The 25,445-nt window shown below is 42.0% G+C and overlaps 1 protein-coding gene and 1 pseudogene across 2 annotated transcripts in view; one reads left to right on the top strand and one right to left on the bottom strand.

The window, feature by feature from the left end:
- Positions 1 to 5,957: 5,957 nt before the first annotated feature.
- Positions 5,958 to 6,042, bottom strand: LOC149863137 (U2 spliceosomal RNA; annotated as a pseudogene).
- A 243-nt stretch (positions 6,043 to 6,285) lies between these two features.
- Positions 6,286 to 25,445, top strand: part of CCDC39 (coiled-coil domain 39 molecular ruler complex subunit) — a 35,144-nt gene continuing 15,984 nt past the window's right edge. The window contains exons 1-10 of one of the 2 annotated variants that reach the window (XM_090050706.1): positions 6,287 to 6,724; positions 7,321 to 7,440; positions 10,720 to 10,866; positions 12,249 to 12,407; positions 13,289 to 13,381; positions 13,465 to 13,593; positions 16,727 to 16,918; positions 17,794 to 17,897; positions 18,331 to 18,463; positions 24,700 to 24,894. In XM_090050706.1, coding sequence (XP_089906832.1) covers positions 6,608 to 6,724; positions 7,321 to 7,440; positions 10,720 to 10,866; positions 12,249 to 12,407; positions 13,289 to 13,381; positions 13,465 to 13,593; positions 16,727 to 16,918; positions 17,794 to 17,897; positions 18,331 to 18,463; positions 24,700 to 24,894 — 1,389 coding nt within the window. In that variant the 5' untranslated portion in view covers positions 6,287 to 6,607. Of the gene's footprint in view, positions 6,725 to 7,320; positions 7,441 to 10,719; positions 10,867 to 12,248; positions 12,408 to 13,288; positions 13,382 to 13,464; positions 13,594 to 16,726; positions 16,919 to 17,793; positions 17,898 to 18,330; positions 18,464 to 24,699; positions 24,895 to 25,445 lie in introns of both variants that reach the window. The other variant, XM_090050707.1, reaches the window with a different exon arrangement.

Here is a 25,445-nt window from a genome sequence, read left to right as displayed (position 1 = left end):
CTTGTAGTTGTTTGCTGTTTACTTTGACTAAAATGTCTTTTTGGCCTCTAATTTTTCTGCCTCTGGTAGCTGGTTTTTTTATCTTCTAGTTTGTACATTTCAGTCTGGTCTTTTACTTCCTCACCACTTGCATTCAACTGTTTCTTTACAGGGCACACTCCTGATGATAAGTACCGGGACAGAAATTTACACACACACACAATGGGGCTTGGAACTTGTGGGCACTACTGTACTATTACGACACTTCTTCTTTGGCCTACTTTAAAATGCAGAAAGAAAGACTTTGTGCTGCAGGTAGTAGAGGAATTCACTGATGCAGCCTAGGCTCAGAAACAAAATTTCACTTGCCACTTTCCAAGCTGGCAAGGATTCTGCTTAAGGAACAAAGGGAAAAAGAAAAGAATGGTTATTTTTAAAATTGCAATCATGGAATCAGTCATGCAATCATGAAATCATGGAAACAGAAAGAACACAAGCACCAGCACTGCCTAGCAGTTAAGCTGTACGACTAGAAATGAGGGAAACCTGGGCTCTTCTCTGGTTTGCTGTGTACTTTAAAGCAAACTGAAAAAGTGCTTTGAGAACTCCTGTTACTGTCTTCATTTTTGTGCCCAGAAAATGATTCGAATAGCTGTGAAAATATAGTGAAGCTTCACTGATTAATCAGTGCAGAATCCTTTGGGATGCTTTACTGAAGACACTACTGTTGAGTCAAAAACATTCAAATCATCCTACAGAGCCATCTAGGCAAGACAGAAAGGAGTTTTGATACAGAGAGTTAGTCACTGTGATCAGAAACCTTGTGGTGTAATGGTCTTTGTTCCAAATGAAGCCCAATGGTATTCTCCCCTAATTATCCCTTGTGTGGTCATTTACACCAGAGCAAAATGGGTATAAAACACAAATCCCAAAATACTCTTCATGTACACTGGCAGCAGTATTTTCCATCTCATTTTTTCTCACTGGCCAAAATCCACCACTGTTTTCAGAGTGGAATAGGTAGAATAATGTGGTGATTCAGAGCCGCTTTATATCTATGCATCACATTGTACAAGGCAATGAAGTATCAAGTACTTGATCTCCTCCCCAAAATTGTTAAAAAGTAATTCTGGGTAAAACAATATGAGAACGTAAGCATTTTTCTGTAACTTTCAGTTCCCATCCTGTCAAGAGGGATCCATCAGAAATCCTGCTTTGACAAATCTTTTTCACAATCCTGTCCTTAGCAAGGGTTAGATTTTTTGATACTGTACTCGCTTCTAACATGTGGGTATTTTAAGTGGGAATACGCTTCACGCTTGACCAGAAGGAACTGTTTCTGGAGGGGATAGTGCAGTCCTGTCTTCAGCAGTTAGTCTTCAGCTGTTGTCCTAAAATTCCTGACAAGCCTAATAATCAGTGTCAAGGGTGAGCGCAGTTTTAAGCCAGTTTTGTGCTTATTGGTCTCTGGTCTTTGCTCATCTACATCAGATCTCTCCATAACAAGATCACCCCACTTAACCAGGTCCTTAGCTATTTTTCAGTTGACTAGTGTCAATAATAATCATACTAGTACCTTTTTATTTTTAGAACACTCAAATCTAAAGGCCAGTAAGCTCCGTATGTGCGCGCACACACACGTGCAAGTAGCTAATAAATGAACATATCCAAAGGGCAACAAGTCTTTCTGGAATAGTAATGAATACAGAAATCATCTTGTGCACTGCATGGGAGAGGTACATTTCAAGATTCTACTATATCGCTTCCATGAAAATTGGCCCCTAAGCAAGGGTGAGTCATTGATGAATACAGCTGTAAGGCTTCATGCTGTGCAGCGAGAGCTGTAAAAGACATTAGAGGAACACAGGGGAGGAGGAGGAGAGTGCGGGTTAGAAGGTTATTAAATAAAACCTAGCCATGGTTTTACATGAACAATGTTTTGAAAATCCACAGTCTAGTCAGCAGGCACAGATCTGACTGCTGACTTCAGTGCCCTCTACTGACTGCTGCTCACAGGGGCTATAAAGACAAATCGCCATCTTAGCCATAACTACATCTGTGTCTACTCTTGAAAGGCTTGCTGGTTTACCTGTACAGGCAAACCCTCCTAGTGAAGATGCATTTTTTCTTGGTTTAGCTTATTCTAGCTCTCTGAGCGAAATAAGGTATTAGAGCAAATAGACTTTTCTTCTGGCATTACTGCATCAATGTTAGGGCTTTTGCTGGTATAGCTGTCAGCCTGAATCATAACCCTAACCAATCTAAGTATGTCGGTAAATATTTTTAAGCATAACCTAAGGCTATTGGAGACCATGATGGACTAGAGATGAGACTGACACACAAAATTTACATCCAATCACAAACTTCTGCAGAGTTCAGGGGAGTTTGATTTTGGTCCAGATCTATCTTTATTCAGGGAGGAAGAGGAATACAAATCAAAGGTGCTGCCAATTTTATTCTGTTCCTTGGCTACCAATGGATGTTCTATAACTGATAGTACAACAGTCCTGGATGTTAAGTACATCCCTTTATGGTACAATTAGTTTCTACTTATCTAAGGAGTAAGATCAATGATGCAATAAAGAAACCATGTTTTAATCAATACAGAAATAATTCTCAGGGTCAATCCTTGGCCCATAATATCTCCTTATAATTATTTTTTCACTTGTGTTCTCACATCAGCTATTAATGCAGTACTTTTCATAATGTCAGCCCTACATCTCTACATTCACGCTATTCTCCCTCTCACTCCTACTGTCCCCTTAATCTCTTTTCCCTCCCAACGTGCAGCTTCTTTCATCTTGCTACCTGACTGACCTTAGTTTACCATCTGTAAAGAAAGTCTAAAAATATTTCTCTCTTTTTTTTTTTTTGCTGTCATGCTGCAAGATCACTGGATGGTAGGACCCATATATAAAATGCCATATTTTCTATTTCTTTATATGAAACTTGCAAACCTGTAGATTGTGGATTTAAAACAAAAAGACCCCCCCCACACACACAAATGCTCAACCTTAATTTTAACTGATCCTAAAAAGTAGGCAAAAACCCTTTAAATAAACCAGTTGTTCCTGATAACTTGCATCAACTTCTTGAAAAAATCTATTTGTCTACGTTTGGGGTTTTTTTCTGAACAAAAAGGTAACAAAAATCACCTTGTGGATCATCATTACTGGAAACCAAACCACCATGAAAACCCCTCTTTTCATGCAGATGAACTGTATAATGCAATAAGCATAAACAAACTTAGTATATCTAAAACTGGATGTTTATTATCTACAATAGGAACTGGGAGACTTTATAAAGCAAAATAACCATGATTTTATATTATGCGTTTTGGACAGATCAAGGCAACGGTCTTCGTAGACAAAGATTCAGAAACAGAATAAGCTGCAAAAAATAGTTTGCTATGGCATCATCTTGTTTTGTTAACAATTACTTCCAATTTCTTTCATAAAGCCCTAACACAACACCCATAGATTTTACTGGACAAGAAACCTTTTCTGATTGTTTTTAATAGGAATCAGGCTCTCCATTTTAACAGAGAACCTTGATAACTCAGTTATTATTAAAAAAAATTGAAATATACAGACATGCAGCACCATCTACTGGATTAGTGCATCTGTCAAACGTTTATGTGTATGTTCAGAATATATTTCCACAGGCAGAAGGTGAAAAAAAGCTGTACTCGCCAAAGCTTATTATAGTGATTTATTTAGTCAGCATCAGGCCTGAGATAAATCCATAGGCATGGAATTTCCAAGAAAATCTGGAAATAATAGTCAGTGATATTTTCAAAGTATTCTATAAATGTTACACATGAACACCACATTAAAACAGAACTATTAGTGTTGCAAATCAAGCATTCAAAACCGAAAGGGAAAGAAAAGCAGGCAACCTTACTCTTGGCTGCTGTGTTCAAATGGTTTTTAATTACAGGATGGCATACCATCTCTTTCCACTAGTCCCCTGCTCCGTTGTGATGCGATTGCTTTTAGCCCTTGAGCTGGTTTGGGCATCTACCACAGTGCATGGCATAGACATACCTTGCATATGCAAAGTGTAGGTAAAACTGCTTTCAGTAATGGCTGGGAATACTGACCACTTCTGCTGATCAGACCACAAGGTCCAAAGTCAGGCACCCAGACACTGAAGAACATGCCTGTAATCTCTTACCTATGAAAAGATTTGGGTGAGACAAGCTGCCCAGCTTCACAGCAGAACACAATGGCAGAGGCAAGGACAGAAATTCTGTCCTGGAAAACTGAATTAACTGCCCTAATCACAAGATCACTCTTCACCTTCCTGCAGTCCTGTCCCACTCACAAAATGCCTTTCAATTTATGCAATAAGCCAGACAGATCTTTTGCAGACAACATTTTCCTTCACTAAGAGCCCTGCTCCAACCCCAGCCCCAGAATAGGTTCATCCCACAAAATCAGAGAGCGATTCAGTGGGAAAATTGTATGCAATCATATAATTAAAGACAAAGAAGCTTTCACAATAAGAGTGCAATACAAGGACTGACGTACTGGGAATTTTACATTTCCAAAAAGAAATTTCATTCCAAGTCAAAAAGTCAAATAGGAATTTTTCCCTGGGTGGGAAATTAGGATAGGAAATGGAATTTTTCAAATATGTCCAGTCCCACCTCACTAGGCTTCCAGGCCAACAGACTGCCCCAAACTGGGGGAGGGGAACGCCCAGTTCCATAGTAGCATCCTCCTTCCCAATCCATAGGTCCTTTAAGAGTTACCAAATATACAGGACAGAGTTTTCTTACTACAGCAGCTGTTGCAGTAAACTCAGCTCTTCAGTCCCAGCTGGAGCATGCTCACTAGGGACAGAATCTACAGCAAATTTAGCTGCTAATATCTAAGAGCATGTGCAAACTGTAATTGTTCACAAATTTACAGCTTGGCCAAATTTTCTATGAACAGCAAAAGCCAGATCTCTAACAAAATAGCCCTGACATATAACTCCCTGACCCAAAGCAAAAAGGTGCTAGGTTTTTGTTTGTCTGTTGTTGTTTTAAAGAAATAAAGTGCCAGAAATTTTAAGATGAGTGGAACAAAATATTACCCTTTTCCTGTTTTGTGGAACCCATTTTGGCTGAGATTGAAATACAAAATTACACACCTAGCCTCAAGACATCACAAAGCATAAGTCAGGCCCCCAAAATAATAATATTAAAAGATTGTACAGTGGGTTTTTAAATCTTTCTTCTGTCTGATGAGCCTCTCCTACTTATTCCCAGCATATGTGTCATGAGTAGTCCCACCCTCACAGATGTACTGAAAAGGTGGTTCTGCGGTGCTGGAGGACCTTCCCCCCACATCTGCTTTGTCCCAGGCCCAGCAACTACTGGTGATTCTCCCCTCACCGCCAGTTCAATCCTGCTGTGTTAATCCAGCAAGGCCTACACTCTTTATTCTGTTTCTACATCAGTTTTGCCTCCTACATCAATGCTGATTCCCACATCTGCACCATATCGCTCTAGCTCTGCCTCCAACCCCATTCAGCCCATCAGCTCATCTCCCAGCTCATCAATCCTACCCCACTCAGGATCTGTCAGTCTTATCTTGAGTCCTCTCAGTTCTCTATCACCATCATCTCGCTTGGAGGTAACAGGGTCCCTTTCTCTCTGCTCTGGAGTGGGCTTGCATGGATGCAAATGGAGGGGACGCAAGAGCCTTCTGCTCTGAGGAAGAGTCCTTGTATGCAGAGCATGGCCTGAACACAACAGCAGATCCAGTTCGCAGGCAGCCCTGATCGCTCAGCTTACCCTGCAGAAAAAAAACAGCAGGGCAAAGCCTTGACAGGGCAGGAGCTTCCTGCATTTTGGTGTGAACAGCTCCAGCCCTGGCCCAAATGCTGGAATCAGAAGAAATTCACAGCAGTTGGCACTAGATCAGGCTGAGGCAGGCGGCCGGCAGTTCAGCCCCAAGAGCTTGCTTTTTTTTGTTTTGTTTTTTTTTGCACCGGTCCTGGAGGCACTGCAATACCAGGTCAATGCATGGAGTGGGTGGAGCACGCTCCGGTTCCACCACCCAATACCAAAAAGAATCTGCTCAATACAAACCTCCTATGGAGGCCCAAGAGCTGGCAACGTCACCAGTCTCTGAAGGCAAACTCTTGTCGCAACAACCCCAACAGCAGGCTGCGACTTGCAGCCGCCACAAGCGCGCGGTTTGGGGAGAAGACATCACACAACCAGCTGAGGCTTCGACAGCTGGGAGGGCAGCAGAATAACTGTGCGTGTGTGTGTATATGTGGGGGGGGGTGTGGTGTGTGTCTAGGTGTGGTGTGTATACGTGGGTGAGTGTATATGCGGTGTGTATATGTAGGTGGGTGTCTGTGGTATAGGGTGGGTGGGTGTGCATGTCCGAGCCACACACGTCCCCATGCAGCAGGCAGCCCCCGGTGGCGGTGAAGCCGCGGGTGCGGGCAGGTCCTCTGCGGACGTGCCACCCCCGAGCCCGCACCGCGCCCCGCAGAGGGAGGGGCCGGGCCGGAAGTACAGCCCTTTCCGCCGACTTCCGGTTCGGACGGTAACCAGGGACGCCCGTTGCCAGGGCGCCGCGGACGCGGTGGGGTGGGGGGCCGGGGCTCCCAGCAGGCCGCAGCCATGAGCGGCGCCGCCGGCGAAAGCGGCTCGTCCGCTTCTGTCCTGGACGAGCTGGACTGGGACGACGGGTTCGCCATCCCCGTGGCCAGCGCCGAGAACCAGGCGCTGGAGGACGAAGTGAGAGCCGGGCCGGGCCCACATCCTGGCACGTGGGCTCTTCGGCCCAGACGTTTGGCGGCCGGCGGCGCTGCCTCTTCTCTGCGGGGCGGGGAGCGGAGCCCGGGGGGTCCTCCCCGGCGGGTGCGATGCGCTCGGGGCTGTGCGCGTGCTTCCGCTGGGGGTCTTCGCGCTCCCCTCAGGGTCGGACATTGCTGTCTTTGGGGTCAGGGGGGAATTTGAGCCCCCATCAGATGGGTTTGGGGGGGTTGCCTTCCTCTGTAGCAGGCGCGGCCTCTGGCCGCACGAGCACCGTCCCCAGAAGCAGGTGGGCAGCTGTCGGGTCGGATCTCCCACTCAACCTAGGGCAGGGTTCGTCTGTGTTGGGTGACGGTTGACAGCATGTAGCGGATGTTTTGGACAGGAGTGATCCTGCCTCAGGATCTGGATGAGCTCTGGAGGCCCCTTCCAGCCGGACGGCTGTACAACGGTGTGATTTTTGTAGTACTGTCTGCCTCGCGCCCTTTGGCATCGTGTTCACGTACTTGGCAGCAGATGGGCACTGGGCTCGGTCTTTATTTGATGCCATCTGCTCGACTAAAACTAACCGTTTACAGCTGCAGAAGATGCAGAAGGAAAAGGCCAACCTGCAGAATCAGCTGACCGACTTGGAGGAGCGCAGCGAAGCAATGACCTTGCATTTGAAAAACGTCAGGCAGGAGTTCAACTTCACCCAGGTAAATGGTCGCTGCTGCTGCTGGATCTGTTCTGCTGGGTGAAAATTCTCCCTCGTTTCATTCGTCCGTTTTGTCCAAATCAGTGTCACCGTTTACGAAAGCTCTCGTAACCTGATCTTCCAGGACTTGGCCAGGAAGTTTGGACAGCCATATCTGCAGTGTCTTGTTTAATGGCCTTTAAAAAAGATAACGGAATACATCAGGGCATACAGTAGGAAGCTTGAAGGAGCAGATTTAGCTATCTGTGAGGACCCGCAGGGCCAATGGTTAGATGTGTGTGGTCCAAGAAAAATAGAAGTTTACTTCAATACAACACGTTTGTGCTGATCAAAGACAGATAGCTGTAAAATGCTGAAGAAGACTTAGATCTGGGGTTTGAAAGTGGAAAAAAAGCTAAGTTTCTGTTTATACTCTAAGACATCTGGCTAAGACAGGCCCAAATTTTCAGGTCTGTGTAGAGTTGCTTTGCAGAATATGTGTAGCTGTGACCTCCACAGTTATACTGCATTGGAATGAGGTTGTTTCGTGACAGGCCAGAATATAAACCAAACATACTTTTTATAGGTTACTGTTACACTCAGAACACACAGATATGAATTGATACAAGATAACCAATAATTAAATAAAAAAGTTCTTTTCCGCAGAGTTCATATAAATAAATGCTGTAACTTTGCAACAGGACCAGGAGTCAGGAAACCTGGGAGTTCCTTCTGAAGTGACTTAAAAAATACTTATGTCAAGAATAATTGTACTGATCTCAGTGGCATTACTGGTTGTACATTATTATTTGTCAGTTCAAAATCAGCCTCGTGGCCTCTTGTTTCCTAGCCTGCCACCTAGTATTTATGTGTTCTTGGCAAAACATTAACCCTTCCATTCAATTATTTTTCCCATTTGAAACATTTAATACTATTTAAACACCATATAACTGCTTACAGATGTAACCCCCCCAAAAAAACCAACCCCACAGTGCTCTATGTTAAACTCAGTTGTGCCAAGTCCAGCGCATGCCCAGAAGAGGCACTGCATTAGTTGAACCCAGCTCTCCCAACATCTGTATAGATTGGGTCCTTTGGTGGGGCTCTTTTATCTAATAGGTGATTTAATTTAATTAAATAAAAGTGCCAAAAAGCCTCACTGAAGTGTCCGATCTACACAGACACTGTGGAACCGGGTCCAACCACCACACTGCTTCTTCTGGTACAGGAAGGTTTGGAGGGATTTTTTTACATGTCTGGTAGCAGCCTATGTAAAAGCACTTGAAGAGACTGTATTGAAAGTCACTAAGCACAGAATTGCTATTCTAATATTATAAAAGCCTTTGCCTGCCTGCCTGTCTGTAACTCTTTATTAGCACTCTGATTGGTTCTCTCTTTATCTGCACTGTGATTGGATTGGAAACAACCAATTAGAGTGCTCCAGCAGCATTCTGGGCAGGTAGCAGTGGCGGTGTTCCACTATGATGGCGGGGATGGAGCAGGGGCACAAGGGCAGTGCTGCTGACCTTGCCCCTTGCCCTGGCTCTGCTCCCTGGAGGGGGTGGCGACAGAGCAGGGAGGCAAGTCCCCAGACCAAAAGAGAGGTGTGGGGAGCAGGCCCGGGCCTGGCCCTGAAGTGGCAGGGGGTGGAGTGGGGGACAGAATTGGGCCCAGCCCCAGCTCTGAAGCAGCAGGCCAGGTGGTGGGGGGAAGTGAGCTCGACCCCAAAGTGGAAGGGGCTGGGGCTGGATATGGGCCTGTGTCCCTGCTGCCCCCTGGTCATTCTTATGGGCAATTTGCCAGTTCTTACATAATAAAGGGCTTAGTTTGTCTGTCTGTCCATAACGCTCTTGGAGCACTCTGATTGGTTACTGAAACAGCCAATCAGAGCGTGGTGCACTGCCATGACAGCAGGTTTGGAGCGGGGAGTGAGGCCAGCGGTGCTGGAGGTGGCGGTGGTGCGGAGTGCTGGCAGAGGGAGATGGAGGGGACGACAGGGCAAGCTTCCCCCTGCACCCTGCTCCTGGGAGGTGGCGGGAGCATCACGGGGTGGTGGTGCTCTGTCCCTGCCTACCCCTCCACATCATTCTTGACGGGCAGTTGGCTAGTAGTAGTATATTTTACCAGTACCTCATTCTCTGATGACATTTTAGCAGCTTCATAATGTTATTCCAGCTCCATTAATCTTTAGAACTCCATCTAATAAAAACACAGCTTGGTCCCCTGGGGTCGTCATGAAGATTTCCCTTCTCTTATGATGAGAGCCTCATTCGAAAGGCAAAAACTGATTTTCATCCCTACTGGAGAACCTTCAGAACAATACTGAGCACCATTTGGTATATGGCTAAGAATCCGTGCCTAATTTCTCCAAAATCACTAGGCAATTTGGGGGGGACTCCATTTTGAGTTGGAACACCTCAAGGAGGCCCAGTTTTCATAGCTCAGAACTTTCTGAAGATCATCCCCACTTTAAGGGATACAAAATTGTGCCCCACAAATTGCTAGTTTGAAAATTCAGACCTGTAACTTCAAATGAATTCCTGAGATAAACTCAAATAATGAATCCGTGATGCATCCCAGGTGATGGGCTCTGAGAGGTTCATAGAAGGCTTTTCTGCAGCTGAACAACCTCTCAGTTTTAATGTGTTAGATGGCAAATTTTAATTAGCCATCAAAGTGGAGAACACCATGTGCTCTCTTCTCCCTTAAGAGCAAGGCTCCTAGTAGGTAAGAGATTAGGTATTGTACAGGGAAAAATATATTAAAGCAATTTTGCCAGACAAAGAGAGGCACCCAGCTGGCATGTGGCAGCATCAGTGTCTAATCCATCTCTCATCTCAAAACAATAACATACTCTCTGTTGCTGCGCTTCCTGAATCAGAGAGAGAGCTGGGTGATGAAGATACTTAGTTTGAATATAATTATTTTTAGTCTTGTTTGGATCTGAACTGCAGGATAGTGGAATAATGGATTCTGTGTATTGGGTGAAGTATTCTTAATCACTTGAGGTAGAGAGACTTGATCTGTATATACAGAGAATAACACAGCACACTAGACTTTTATATTAATTTCATATCTTAAGTCCAAATGCTAGTCAAGTCAGTGACTAGTCAGTTTGAGTTCATACCAGTGGAATTAGAGTTTTTAAAACCTCGGTACTATATTTTGTTTGTTTTATAACATTCCTACGTGTAAATTCCATAATTTGTATTTGATTTGAGTTCTTATTTTGGTTTAAATAGTAAAAATGCTAAGTCTGTTATCTACCCGATGCAAAATATTAAACGGTATTATTCTTTAGTCACTTTACAGAGCCAGAGAGAATGAAATTGAAACTGAAAAGCACTTTAAATCCCTTGCTGAGAGAGAACTTGGACGTCTCAAAAGTGAGATTCAACGGCTGGAAAATGAGATGATTTCCTTAAGAGAAAAGAAAAATAATCAAGAAGTAAGATTTTAAGAGTTTTATAATACAGACACTGACGATTTATCTCTCAGTAGTTTTCTTGCTTTCATTTGTTGTTTCTTTAGACAAATGGAGTTACCAGACACTAATTTTAAGAACAGTTCACCTTAATGGAGCCATAACATTTATGATATACCACAAATATTTATGACTCAGTCCTTCAGGCCTTGCTCAGGAACATACTAGGAGTGTTTGTCTCATTAAACCTGGTCCATTACTGGGCTTAAAACTTAAGATGTAATTGTAGGGTTTTTACATTCATTTGGGAATAATTCTTCTAGCCTGTTTTTGGTTGCAGTGACCTTAGCTGTGTGAGGTAAAGCCTTCTTGTAGCACAGCTCAGAGGCAGCTACTCCTGTCAGGTAACCAGGGTGCCATGGCATTTTATAGACAAATAAAATAACAAATCCTTGCCCTAATGGGTGTGCTCTATAGGTTGGACAGAAGAGAGAGAGAAAATTAAAGAATAAATCCACTGAGATACCTGCTTCCCACCTCCAAGAAGTCTGTGGGAGTGAGGCCACTGAGCACCTAAAAAAATCCCCTGCCAAACAAAGGCAGAGAACTGGGGTTCAGACAGAGATAAATAAGACAGTAAGACAGATATACCAAATGCTATAAATGCATACTTATAGACCACTACATTGTTAGTTTGTCTAGGTATTTGTCTTATATTTTAAATACCCCTATCCTTGTACTTTAAAGGATGAGCATGGTTTCAAATACATTTTTGTTTTGTCATCTGTAAACAAATAGTAATTGTGGCAGTTAAGAAATGCACTATAAAAGAAATAAATGCATTGTTCTCTCTTCTTTTCTTCATGCTATTATGCCTTTTACTTTAAGCTGGCTTTCTTCGTTCTCCTTTCTTTTGTTAAATTTCTGTCTCTCTCAACAGCCAAAACAACTGAGATCCTCCTCCTCCTCCTGGCTGTACACTTGAGGCTGTATTCTGCTACACACATTCACATTAGGGCATCTCCCAGGAGTCACTCGGGATCGCTTGTAAAGCATTATTCACTGTACAGAAGGGTATCAGAATCTAACCCTTGGATTGTGAGGGGTGAATTGCATTGGATGAATTTCTTACCCAGTATGCATTAACGCTACATATTAGGCATCATATTGCAAAGCTTTACTTACCTCAGTTTAAGATAACTTATTGCTGTGCTTTCTTTTTAACACCCAAACATAAAGTGGCATTGTTCAAGTTGAAGATATTTGCCATAGAAAAGAAACTGATCTGCCCAACAGCACTGTCAGAGACCTTTAGATTCCTAGATTCCAGCAGTATGAATTGTCTGCTTTAATTTTTGTGCTCAGCATATTATTAATTACAGAACTTTTATTTCAAATGTTATTAGAATAACATTTTCAAAACCACTCAAAAGTTGGAAGCCTTAAGATGCCAGATGAACTGGGATCATCAAGCTTTAGAGGCTTGGTTAGAGGAATCAGCTCGTAAAGACAATGATGCAGTCACCATCCAGAAGTATGCCCAACAAGATGATGGGAAATTAAGGGTATGTAGATCTAACAAAACATTTTATTAAAGCTATAATTATTTTTTAACGAAAGAAGAAGCCATTTATAGCATCTTGCCGTGCCATCATAAATTAATGGAACTATAAGTGAAACCCATGTTAAAGGTTCAATACATAAGTTTTTTGTAAGGGGTTAACTTGCATATTTTGAAACTAACTAGAGTATATTTGTTTTGATGGATAGGTGTTAAATTTTTATTTTTTCATATATAACAAAAAAGTAGATCAATATTTAATTATGGCTAATTACCACAAGAAAACTGCAGTCAGTTTCAAGAAGAACCTCTAACTGAATTTAACAGGCAGTTAATCCTCAAAATCCATGACATGATATGACCCTCCTGGAAAAAAAGTATAATTACTTTAGATGTTCCAATTGGAATAATTGCTTAATATCTTGAAGGATGAAATAAGCAACTATAATAAAGCTGACAGGAATGATGAAACCCTGTCATTAAATATAAACTAGACTCATTAAGCAACAGGTTCAAAATTCATAAAGGTTGTCTAAAGTAGAACGTTCACTTAGAAAAAATCTTTTATTGATTAAACTTAAACATTCTTTTCCCAGTGTTCAAATAAAAGATTAATTTATCACCACCTGTATTGAATGAAACACTTAACCCAGACACCTTGGCTTGCAGAACTAGTCACAATGATCTTTGATATCACATTGATAGCATACAAAATAATGAGTATAGGATCCTTGCAGAAGCAAACGCTTGCAAGAGTGAGCCCATTGCTTTTTATGGATCTTGAACAATACAGACCAGAGGCTCAGGAACTTCCTATTTAACCGAGGTAAAGCTTTGTATTTGTTTCTAATTCAATATCTTAGCGTTTACATCATTTCATTTCAGGTGCTGACTCTACAGATAGAAAAGCTGACCATGGAAGCTAATCAGAAACGCAAAAATCTTGATAACGAGCTTACGGAAACCTTAACTGCTCAGGTGTGTACATAAATCAAATGGAAACTCAGTCTACCTTATGTGGGGCATTTACATCATTGTTAATTAGGCTCCATTTTTAACAGATTGAGCTGGACAAGATAGCTGAAGATTTTCGCAGAGTTCACCACGAAAGGCAAGAACTTATCAGACAGTGGGAAAGTACGATAGAGCAGATGCAGAAAAGAGATCAAGAGATAGATCACTTTGCTTTGGTATGGCTATTGATCAGAATTTGATTTGCATAAAAATTGGGCCTGACTTTGCAACAATGCAACCAATAGGAGTTTTACCGTTGACTGAAATCGGAAAAAAATTGGGATGATTAATTTTAAGGCTTTCTGTTTTGCTCATTGTTCCTCTTTATTTTTAAGGAGTTCTTTAAAACTTGACAAGTATTGCAAAAGATCCCCTAGGTAAATGTTCTTAGATTTAAGGGATATCTGTCTAGTTCAGGGGAAGGCAAAATACAGCCCACGGGCCAGATCTGGCTCTCTAACTGATTGGATCTGGCTTGTGGGCAGGTGCCTACCAATTGATTGCATCCAGCCTGTGGTACTCCACATTGGGCCAAGCCCTGCGCACTCCCACCTGGGGCAGCCCATGCCATGTTCCCGCTTGCCAGTGCACACAGATTCCCAGCAAGGCTGCTTTCAGTGTGGTCACAGACCCCTAGTACTGTTTAGCTCCTCCTCCCCTCAACTCCTGGTGGCTCCTCCTGCCCCTGCTGTGCCGCTCTGGGCAGGAGGGAGCACAGGGGAGCTGTAGGGATACATGCCGGGCACCACATGCTCAACCAGGCTGGGGGGAAGCTCCACCTGGGTGGTTCGTGCACTAGCATGTGGGGCTCCAGCTCCTGGCTGCCTTCTACCCACTCAGCTGCCTGCAGGTGGACAGGCAGAGTGGGTGGAAGGCAGCTGGGAGCTGGAGGCCAAACTATACTTGGGTGGCTGCAGGTGCACTAGGAGCAGCCCCACCAAGAAGCTCTGTGCATTGGCCAGAGAGGGCAGGAGCACAGCTCGGTCTGTCCCAGGGGGAGCAAGTGCGGCTGGGTGGAAAACTACACCTTCACCACCTGGGCAAGCTCTGCTTCATGCATCCCCTGCACACACCCCTCCTCCCACTTCCGGCCAGCTCCCAGGACCTAGCATGTGAGCAGCCCCCCACCTACCCCTCACCGGCCTACCCCCTACACCCCTCCCCACACATACCCTCACACCCACAATATACAAAAGTAAGACTTTATTTTGAGCTATTATACAAATCACCTCCATATACACCACTCAAAACAAATCAGGGCAAAAAATTTTTTTTCGAAATAAAATTAAAATATGTTATAGTAGATGTTTAATTTTTAGTATACAAATTGTTTTTTTTTATCTGTAATTTGTTAAAATGATACCTTCTGAAATATTTTATATGTACATCCTTCAAGAGCTCGCCAAAATGCATTAAGCGACCTTTCAGTCAAAATAATTGCCCACCCCAGTCTAGGTAAATAAGGTACTTATCAAGCTAAAGGATACTGATTAGCTCCACTATATGAATGACCTTCGGTTTTCTGATCCAGCAGGGGCTGGCATGCCTTACATCTTACAAGTAACCATCTCTCTGTCCCATCCCAGCAGCAACATTAGATGTAACTCATTTTCCTAAGAGCATAAGGATAGTAGGCTATGATGTAGGGGAACTGAAGCCCTAGAGCACAATTGGAAAGGGAAACTGAGCATGGTAAATTTTTAAATTTCTGACCGAGTGATGATTTGTGGTCTCACTTGCAGATGTTTGTCAGTGAGAACCTATCTGAGTGCAAGAATTGTCCTTGCGCACATCCTGTAAACATAAAGCAAGTGCAGTATTCTTGTAAACCCGTCTCAGAGTCTGGCTTTGAAAATATTTACGCATTAGTAATAGCGTCTAGTCTTTGTTCATCTCTGTCCTCAATGTCTTAGATAGGGGATCAGCAACCTTTTAGGAGCGGTGAGCTGAAACAAAACAGCTCGAGCTGAGGTTGACTGCCACTTGTGACCCGACCTCCACTGTCACAGCCTCTGCCACTATTTTTTTTCCCCCTTATCACCACTAGGAACCACCATGCCCAAAGCCCAGTTACTGCTAAATGGCCACTGCTGTCCCAGCTCTGTGGGCTGGGTAAAAATCATCTGGGCTGGATCTGGCCTACAAGCCATCGGTTGCCGAGACCCTGTCCTACAGATTTATGCTTCTGTGATTGGAAATACAATTACCGGGAAAGGGAGATGCAAATAATAGATTAAATAAAAAGTTCATTATGTAAAGAATTTGAAATCTGCATAGAAGTATTTACAATCATGGGTATAGAAGTGAAACCCAGAAGTTTTGAAAATCTTGTCTGATGCTTTTTTGGAAAAAAATTGTAATAGTTACATCTGAAAGAAGCTACTGAACAAAATCTTAACTCTGTTATGCTTACACTGGGAGGCATTCCAGTTCCCTCAGCTGGCCTGCAGTCTGTGGAAGAAAAACAGTCTGAGTCATACCAGAAATGCAACACTTAACATTATAAGAGAAAAGAGGCAAAGGAGGAATAATATGAAATGTGAATTAATTTTTGGCAGCTGGCTTAACTCAAACTCTGTGTGTGATGATGCGTGATCATTGAAGGCCAGGATCTGCCACTGCTCTGCACATACTTACAGCAAGCAGCTCCATTGCTTTTTTTTTTTCCATAGGGGAGTGGGGGAGAGTCAAAGCAATCCATTTTGATTCTGATCGTAGATCAGATCAGCTGCTTGAGACTTTTTATACACATCTCAAAGGACTACAAATTACTTGCTGTATACTTGGTTCCGTCAATATCTGGTCTCTTGCTGGGAATCATTCTTGAAAAATACCAAAACCATCCTTTTCTAAAACCTCCAGTGCAAATACCCTAATAGACCTTGGTTGTCATTTATTTTTCCTGTTATTGTAACTGTCTCCTTTTTGGTTTTTCCACCTATCCTAGTCTGTATAAAATGCTGTTTATGTAGTCCTCTTCCTTTTTGTGTCACTTGACCCAATTTTACAAAGTTTACAACGTCACATAAGATTTTTAATTATGAGAGAAATCACTGGAATATTGATATTTAAGTTAGGTCAGTGAAATGAGAGATGCATTAAAGTTAATTTAATGGAGACAGGATGCCTTGGCTACTTGATGTTTAATTTAAGTATATTTCTGTTTTTTTAATTATATTCTGGTGATAGTAAAGAAAGAAAACAGTAAAAAGTATTCTGGCAGTCTTGCTATACCTGTTTTATCTGTTTAGGTCAGATTAGATTTTTTAAAATGTACCTAAGGGGTTTTTTTAATTATTATTCTGCTAGTTATTAGCGGAGACAAGGCAGGATATCCGAAAGAAAGAAGACGCGATTAAAGAGAAGATCCGTTTTTTGGCAAATGAGACAGGAAATAATATGGAGTACGAAAAGAAAATTGCTAGTACTGATCGGCAAGCTGCCAAGCTCCGAACTGAGTACCAAAATCAAGATGCTAGTCGAGTTCAGCTCCAGGATGAGGTAAACCTGCCAGTTTCAGACCAAATAAACAGAAACATGTCTAACTTTCACTTAAAATGAAAAAAATCTGACAAAAAGAGACAAAAGTATTCCGTCTTCTCATGCATTTTTCTGGTATATCCCTTATGTTGGAACAATGCTTGCCACTATCAGGACAGCAGTGTATATTGGACCATGAATCCTGACCTCGAGACTTTGGCTATGGTAGAACAACAGAGGAGGATCATATAGTTGTTGGGAAAAAAAGGGATCGTTTTTTTCCACTTGACAGTCTTCATATGGCTGGCACGTATGCAAAGAGCTCTCTTCATTGTGTAGGCACCACTGCTAAAGGGAATAGGGCCACACTCCTATCGCCACAAAGCTAGATCCACCCATAATACCAATTATTGGATCTACAAGGGCCCTCATGCTCACATTGAGCCTTACAAAATTAACAAAGCTCTCTGCAGATTTAGGAGTTCGCTGACATATGTGCTGTGCCAAGAGAGACCCTTTAGCTGTTTCCCCATTTGTCTTGTTTTCTTGGTAATTAAAAATGTTTTAAGCCACATATGCAATTGGCACAGCCAGTTTATTAACATTATTGGCTATGTTGACTTGCACCAGTTGAGAATCTGGAACATATTTATCTTCCATTTAGTGAAAATACATTTTTTAATGTCTAGAATAAACTTGGTGTTGTAGAAACAGAGATGTGTTAGCAATATTAACAAACCTCCTGAAGTTTCTGATCAAGCAGTAAAAGTTGGTTTGTTTCTGTATTTGTATTGCTGAGTAGTAAGTAGGACTTTTGAAAATTGCTTAGTTAGAATGTACTACAGTATGCTAGAGTACAAAACAGAATAAGCAACTCTTATTTGACTAATTATTAGCTGGATACTTTAAAAACCACAGTGGACAGGACTGCTTCTGATTTAGAATCTATGAGAACACAAGTAACCAATCTGAAAAAAGAAATTCAGGAAAAAAACATCAGGTAAGAATGACAAGCTCTTAATTTTTTTTAAGTATGCAATATAATCAGACCTTTGATCAAATACTTCCTAACAAGGAGCCTTACATTATTTTGGTTTCACAGCTGGATCATTCTAGATACTCTGGATTATACAGCCTTCAGATACTCAATGTAATTCCTAACTCTGGAGAAAAAGTTCTGGTTTGGGCCCCAGCTATCATAATTTGTAAATTAAATAAAAAGTGATGCTAATGGATAGTATCCAATAGAGTTATCTGCAAGGAAGCTACGTGAATGAATACAAATATATACTCCATGGTTACCTCCCTTTTATTTAAATGAATATGAGACAGTACTTTGGTTAGATTTCTCAGTCAATTATATCAAAGAGTGTTGAGTAGTGTGTTATGTGTGCCTCTCACTTTAACTCTTTATACCATGTAACTTTGTTTAGGCTAAGCCTTCTTAAAGATCAGAATATGAATCTTTCAAATAAACTGAAATTTGTGACTGAGAAGACACTGAGTTTAGAAGAAAAAGCTTTTAGGATGGAAGAAATTCTGAAGGAAGAAGAGAGAAATGTGAAGGTAAAGACTCTTAACACTACTTGAAAATGAGAATTTATATAGACTTTATACATGTGTCTGGGGCAATCATTTGTGTGGATTCAAATATTATTATTAAGATGGCCTGCCTCAGGTTTTTTTTTTTTAAGTAAACAGGAAACCATTTGGTTGTATTTGGATGGCAAATGTTTAAGAAAAGCCTCAGTGTCACAAAAGGTAATTAGGGTTGTTGGTTGTAGCCATGTTGCTCTAAGGACACAGCCAGATGAGGTTCTTTGGGTGGTATGATATATTTTATTAGACTAACTAACTAGTTGGAAAAAATGTTCTTTGCAAGCTTTTGGGCACAAACACCCTTTTTCAGGCATAGGGGTTTACAAGAGGTAATTGCATTTTGCAGAGCTTTATTCTTTCAAAATGTTAATTTGTGCCTAGAAGTAGAACCAAGAATTTTGCAATTATTTGTGACCTGAAATTAAGTTCTCCGCCCAGCTCTACTGGGAGCCCTTACTTCTAAGCAGTCTGTCCTGGTGGGCTGGTCCAAAGCTTAGGAGTCTGCTGTTCCAGGCTCTCAGCTTTCTAGCAGCATATCATGTGGACTTCCAGGCAACCTGGAGCCGGGAAGGAGGGTTTCCAGGTGGGCAGGTGGCCGAGCAGAATTCTGCTAAACCTACCTGATGTCCTTTAGAATTTCAACAAAATTGACACCCTTCAGCAAATTCTGCTAAAATTCTCAAATTTTTCAAGCCACTCTACTTGTTACATTCTGCCTGTCAAAATACACCTGATACTACAAAAAACTCTAATCCCTTTTGTAAGATTGAGCACTATTATATAATTGCTATGGTTCATTTAAAAAATGAGCGCAGTTCAGTGGTAACTACAGGTCTACGTTTGGATAGTAGCTTGCATGCACTCAGTAAATTTAGATATTTCTCTGAAATTGTACATACAAAAACACTTGGTAAATGAAGGATCATCATTATTACAACATAGCAAAATGTCAGTATATTATGATCTTTTAATATTGATCTAGGATCTTTTACAGTCTCCAGAATTGTGATCATGGTTGCAGACTGCTCAGTAAATGCAGCATTGTAGCAGCTGTCATCCAGACTTTCCCAAAGTTGAGAAGAAACTTCAACCTTTTTTCTAATTGGCAAATAATTCCTTTCAAATGAGTTAATATTGTGTAGCTGGCTGATGTTGACTTAGAGACTATTGGGTTCTCTAAAGCTTTGCTTGTCATGAGTGTAAGCTGACTGCACTACACAAAAATGGAAGAGCAGGTGTTCCCAAACAAGTGACAATAAAACTAGCCCACACATTTTGTTTCTTCCACTTATCTTCCCGCTGTCTGAATTAATTTTCAAGCAATAGCTGTGTACAGTGCTGTCCTTGTGATTGGTTTGGGGTGCTCTTTTACAAACCTAGTAACTTTCTAGCACATTAACTATGCACTTTTAAACCGTACTTTGAATGTAAGTATAGAAATTGGAAAAATGACACCTTTGTTACTTATGAAGAGTTTTAAAGCAAACCCTGTAACTTAAGAAAATTCAGTATTACAGAGAATGTGAATACAAGATGGGATGATATAACATTTCTGCATATTTAAAACCAAAATTGTTTCCCTCTATATTTGTTACTAGGATGGCTAAACTGTTGCCAGGTGTTCTTTACTCCAGCATGTAAATATGTGGCAGATAACCTAAGATGACACTGAGTTTGGCAGCTTTACAGCCTGAGGGTCATATTTTAATGAGGATGAACTGTTCTTGAAGAATGTCTGTAATGCATTAGTCAGAAGTATGCCTTCCATCACCATTCAATAAGCCTGTCTATTTTCTGCATCTATTAATTTACTGTGAAAATACAGTTGAAGGAGCAATGTAGATAAAAATCCCATTTGCCAAGTTCCTCAAAGACTTCAACCACATTATGACAAAATACTGTTGCAGGAGTGAATCTTATTTAACATCAATTTATGTAATTTGAGGACATCTTTTGGAAGCAGTTTGGTTTAAGTCAAGTCACTTGGAAATAGAAAAGCCTTAGCTGCTAAGGACCAGATTCTGATCCCATTTTATCTGACAGTAGTTTTGCCATCTTTGCTATTAATTCTAAAAGTTGCTCCAAACTGGAAACATTGATATAAAAAATAAAAACAAGTATTAAAAAAACTTCAAACTGCCCCCCACCACTGTATCTGTTAAGACTTAATTTAAAACCCATGGAGGATATTAAACACAATAGAAAGAATTTGGAAAGACTTTGGATCATGTTCTCTTTGCTCCCCTCGAGCTCAGGGCTTTTTTTTTTCCTGTAGGAATTATTCCAGATGTAAAAAAAAAAAATCTTTCAACCCAGATTCCTGCCCACAAGTAAATTCTCAGGTCATGGATAGGCATTACATTTGTAGCACTAAGTGCACCTTTATGGCACTGCAAAAAAGCAAGTGTACAGCTGTTCAAGCACTAAAAGCATGGTGAAACTGCCACGGTCTTACCTCTTTCAAATTGGAGCTTCTTGGCATCACTTTTTCTAGCACTGTGGTTAACACCTGTAACTGTCACACACAGTGCTATAAGACGTGGCTTGGTCCTCCAGCTTCCCCAAAGACTTTGCTCCTTGTCCCTTATGCATGGCTCCAGCGATTCTGTCTGTGACTCACACCAAACTTTACTAACCCAGGGAAGTGGAGCTAAGCTCATGTATCACCATGCTGACTTGCTGCTTGGCACTTTCTTGGTGAACAAGATTAGAATTCTTCCCAATCCATGTGGAATCTAGTTTCAAGCTGTTCCCAGAATACTGGAAGAAGGCCAATGTGGTGCTTATCTTCAAGAAAGGGAGGAAAGTAGACCCAGCAAACTGCAGGACCTTTAGCCTGACTTCTATCCTGGGGAAGGTCTTGGAAAAGATTATCAAAGAGGCCATCCTTGAACAGACTAGCTGATGGCAATATCCTGAGGGATACCCAGCATGGGTTTGTTGTGGGTAGGTCTTGCTTGACCAATCTCATTTTCTTTTACAACCAGGTGACCTATCACCTGGAAAAAGGGGAAGAGATTCATGTCATATATCTTGACTTTAAAAAAGCCTTCAATCTGGTATCCCATGATCACCTCTTGGGAAAACTGGCTAACTGTGGCCTCGACCTCACCACGATTCGCTGGCTGGGGAATTGGCTTCGCGGCAGGACCCAGAGGGTGGTGGTTGACGGAAGCCAATCATCTTGGTGCGTGGTCACTGGTGAGGTCCCTCAAGGCTCTGTCCTAGGGCCTATACTGTTTAACATCTTCATGAATGATGTGGACATTGGTGTCACAAGCAGACTGGCCAAGTTTGCCGGGGGCACCAAACTCTGGGGTAAAGCATCCGCACCTGAGGACAGCAGGGTGAGGCAGATCTTGACAGGCTCGTGAAATTGGCAGACGAGAACCTGATGGTGTTCAACACTGAAAAATGCAAGGTTCTCCACCTTGGGAGGAAAAACCTGCAGCATCCTTATAGGCATGGCAATGCTATGCTGCCTAGCACTATGGATGAAAGGAACTTGGCGTCATGGTTGACCACAAGATGAATATGAGCCTTCAGTGTGATGCTGCAGCTAGTAAAGTGAGCAAAAAGCTCGCTTGCATCCATAGATGCTTCTCAAGCAAATCCCAGAACATCATTCTCCTGTTGTACTCGGCCTTGGTGAGGCCGCAGCTGGAGTACTGTGTCCAGTTTTGGGCTCCATAATTTAAAAAGGATGTGGAGAAGCTTGAGAGAGTCCAGAGAAGAGCCTGATCAGAGGTCAGGAAAACAGACCTTACGATGACAGGCTGAGAGCCATGGGACTCTTTAGCCTGGAAAAGCGCAGGCTCAGGGGTGATCTGGTGGCCACCTATAAGTTTATCAGGGTTGACCACCAGGATCTGGGGAACGTTTGTTCACCAGAGCACCCCAAGGGATGACATGATCGAACAGTCACAAACTCCACCGCAACTGATTCAGGCTGGACATAAGGAAGAACTTCTTCACTGCCCAAGCCCCCAAGGTTTGGAATAGACTGCCGCCGGAGGTGGTTCAAGCACTCACTTTGAACACCTTCAAGATGCATGTGGATGCTTATCTTGCTGGGATCCTATGATCCCTGCTGACTTCCTGCCCCTGGGGCAGGGGGCTGGACTCGATGATCTTCTGGGGTCCCTTCCAACCTGAATATCTGTGAAATCTACTGCCCAATTTGAGTCTACTCTGGAGATAGTTTTGCTGATTCTTCAAACTGAATCAAGCTGGCAGTTTCACTTGAATCCAGTTCTGTGCCTCCAAATGGTGATGGCAGCAGCAGCATGCTTCTCCATATCAATGCCCTGTTTCTCAAGAGTGGGAGCCAGTTTGGTGGTTTTCTCCTAGCACATCCTGAATTTCCACTGCTTCTTATCTCAGGTCCTCAGGATGATTCATTCTTACCAGTCAGTGTTTTTGCTACATGCATTCGAGTGCCAGAACATGGTCTGTAAATGGTCCCTGAGCACCCCTAACTCCATGGCATCCAGGATGGCATCAGCCACATAGCTGCTGGCTGGCCCACTAAAAGGGAACAAGGCTGGTACATGCGTGACCAGGGCTTCAGTTATGTGCATATGGACATGTATGGTACTGTGCACTAGCCTGCACAGGAACTAAACAAGCTTGCTGAAGAAGTATTGGCAGGTCTTGAGTCTCTGCTGATAGGAGTTATGGCACGTGTGACCTACTGGATCTGGAGCTACAGGGCACACAATGGCAGGAATCCATTTTGGGTGGGAACGCAACTGATAACTCTACGGTAATGGAAATGACCCAAGCAGTCCATGGCTGGACACTCCCATTGCTAAATGGGGAGAGGGGAGTCCCTGCATGGGCATGGTCCCTGGATGGCCAGCTGATTAGTGCTGTTGCCCTCCACTTGGTTGTCTTCAGTAATCTCCAGAGATGGGAGCCCCTGGAAAGCATGCTGGGATCTCTAGTGGCCCCCTGGCTACAGAGCACCAGCAGTACATGCCACCTCCATGCTTTGCTGTGCTCTTCTGGATGATTGGGCACTTAATAACTGTATGCACGTTTCATATTACATTTTCATGTTGCTGCAATTTTCCAATGAATTTTCCCAGTGGTTTTATTGTGGAGGGTAGTTATTGTGAGGGTGGTTGAGATTATTGGCTGGTTTTACATTTCTTGTCCCAGCATGGTCTGGATCCATTCAGTGTGCTTGGGCCATAGGAAGTTTGCTTCAAAGCATACAAGGTGGTGAGGTTTGGTGTGTTTAAAGGCTAGGATGGGTGGCTCTAGAAAGATCTCTTTAAGAATTGGGTCTTCTCCTAGTATGGGTTGCAATTGTTTGAGGATATTTTTTATACAGTAAGTTCCAGGAAAGGATGGTATGTCATAACTAATGGTGTGAGATTGGTGGGGATTTTTTTTTATACTGCAGCAATTCTTCATGTGGTATCCAGGTGACTCTTTCAAAAGTGTGATCTATTTATTGACCTAATTAAGTGTGTCCTGGCATTTTATCTTCCCTTCCCTATATCTACCCCCCTCCCACCTTGAATTTTCTTTAATACCTTTTGAGCTCAGAATTCAAGATTTAGGCCTATTACTGCTGACCTCTTGAACACCTAAAGCAGACCAAGAACCTTATTTCTTTCCATTCCTTTAGTTGCTAATGGTATCAGCCATAGCACAGAAACCAATTCAGGTCTGGGCAGATTAAAAAAAAAAGGAGATAGCAACCTTAAAATGTATGAATAAGTTGTAAAACAGAACAATCCACCTATACATATATATCTTGTCGTAAGTCATAATACACTATTTGTAAAAGCCTACAATAAGTCATTTGAAAGAAATCAGTAAAAATAGTGCAGCAGTATTTTATAGCTATGCACTGGAAGGCAGTGAGGAGTGCGGATGGAAGGAGGCAAAGAAATAGGTTGCTGAGCGAGAGGAGAGAGAGGAAGGGATAGCAGTCTCTTAAAAAAAAAAAAAAAAGGAAGCAATGGCACTTTGGTAATAATGGAATAAGGATGTCAGTTTTAAAGACATATTAATTATTCCTTGAAATCAAATACTTTTTTACCAACATACTATTTCTGAGATTTCTGTTACCTTATATGTATAAAATATCTGAACTCTGTTTTTTTTCTATAAATGATAAAGACACATGCATATCTTCAAAAGGCATTGCTCAGAAATTACTGTGTGCTTAATGAGTAATCTGTCATCAGGAAAAAGAAACTCAAATGAGCCAGTTGAAAGAACTGCATTTCAAGAAAACTCAGGAGTTACAGGTACAGCAGGAGAAGGAAAAGTGTCTTATAGCAGAAATTGAGGGAAGCCAAGCATCACTTAAAAACCTAAACAGTCGGTTACGCAAACTTGACGCGGATGCATTAAAGCAACAAGAAATAACTTACAATCAGGTAAGGGGTTTGCTAGTTCTCAGTTAATTTTCTTCATAATTTTCTTTAGGGCTGACACATGAGTAACGTTTGGATTTTTTTAAACTTTGCTAACTGCTTAGAGAATGCAGTTGCTGAAATATTCAGTGCTTAATGATGCACTCTGTTCCATCTCCCCAGATGCATGAATTAAGTTGAAACAGCTAAGATTTGCTGAGATTTACATTGTGTATGTGTGTATTCTTAATCATTTTTGTGTCTGCAGTTCTTCTTGTTAGTTTACCAAATCGATTTTCCTCTGAACTATTGATGCTTCAGGGTAATTTTTTTGATGTGATACAAGAGAGGTACATGTCCAAATCCTGTTATTTTCTAATGAGATTTATGTGCATATCTCCTATGCACCACTTTGAAAATTTGCCCCTTTATGCCATTACCAGGGGATGTTGATAAGATTGCAACACTGCTCTAAGCCTCCCTACAGCAGACTCTATCTGTGCAGCCTGTGCTTTGTTTGGACTTCTAGAAGACTACTTATGAGCCATCATCACACACCACTCATTTAAGAGCAT

The sequence above is a fragment of the Crocodylus siamensis genome, chromosome 6, assembly GCF_052110815.1.
Source record: "Crocodylus siamensis isolate JL-2025a chromosome 6, ASM5211081v1, whole genome shotgun sequence".
Lineage (NCBI taxonomy): Eukaryota > Metazoa > Chordata > Crocodylia > Crocodylidae > Crocodylus > Crocodylus siamensis.
This window is presented reverse-complemented; position numbering and strand designations above follow the sequence as displayed.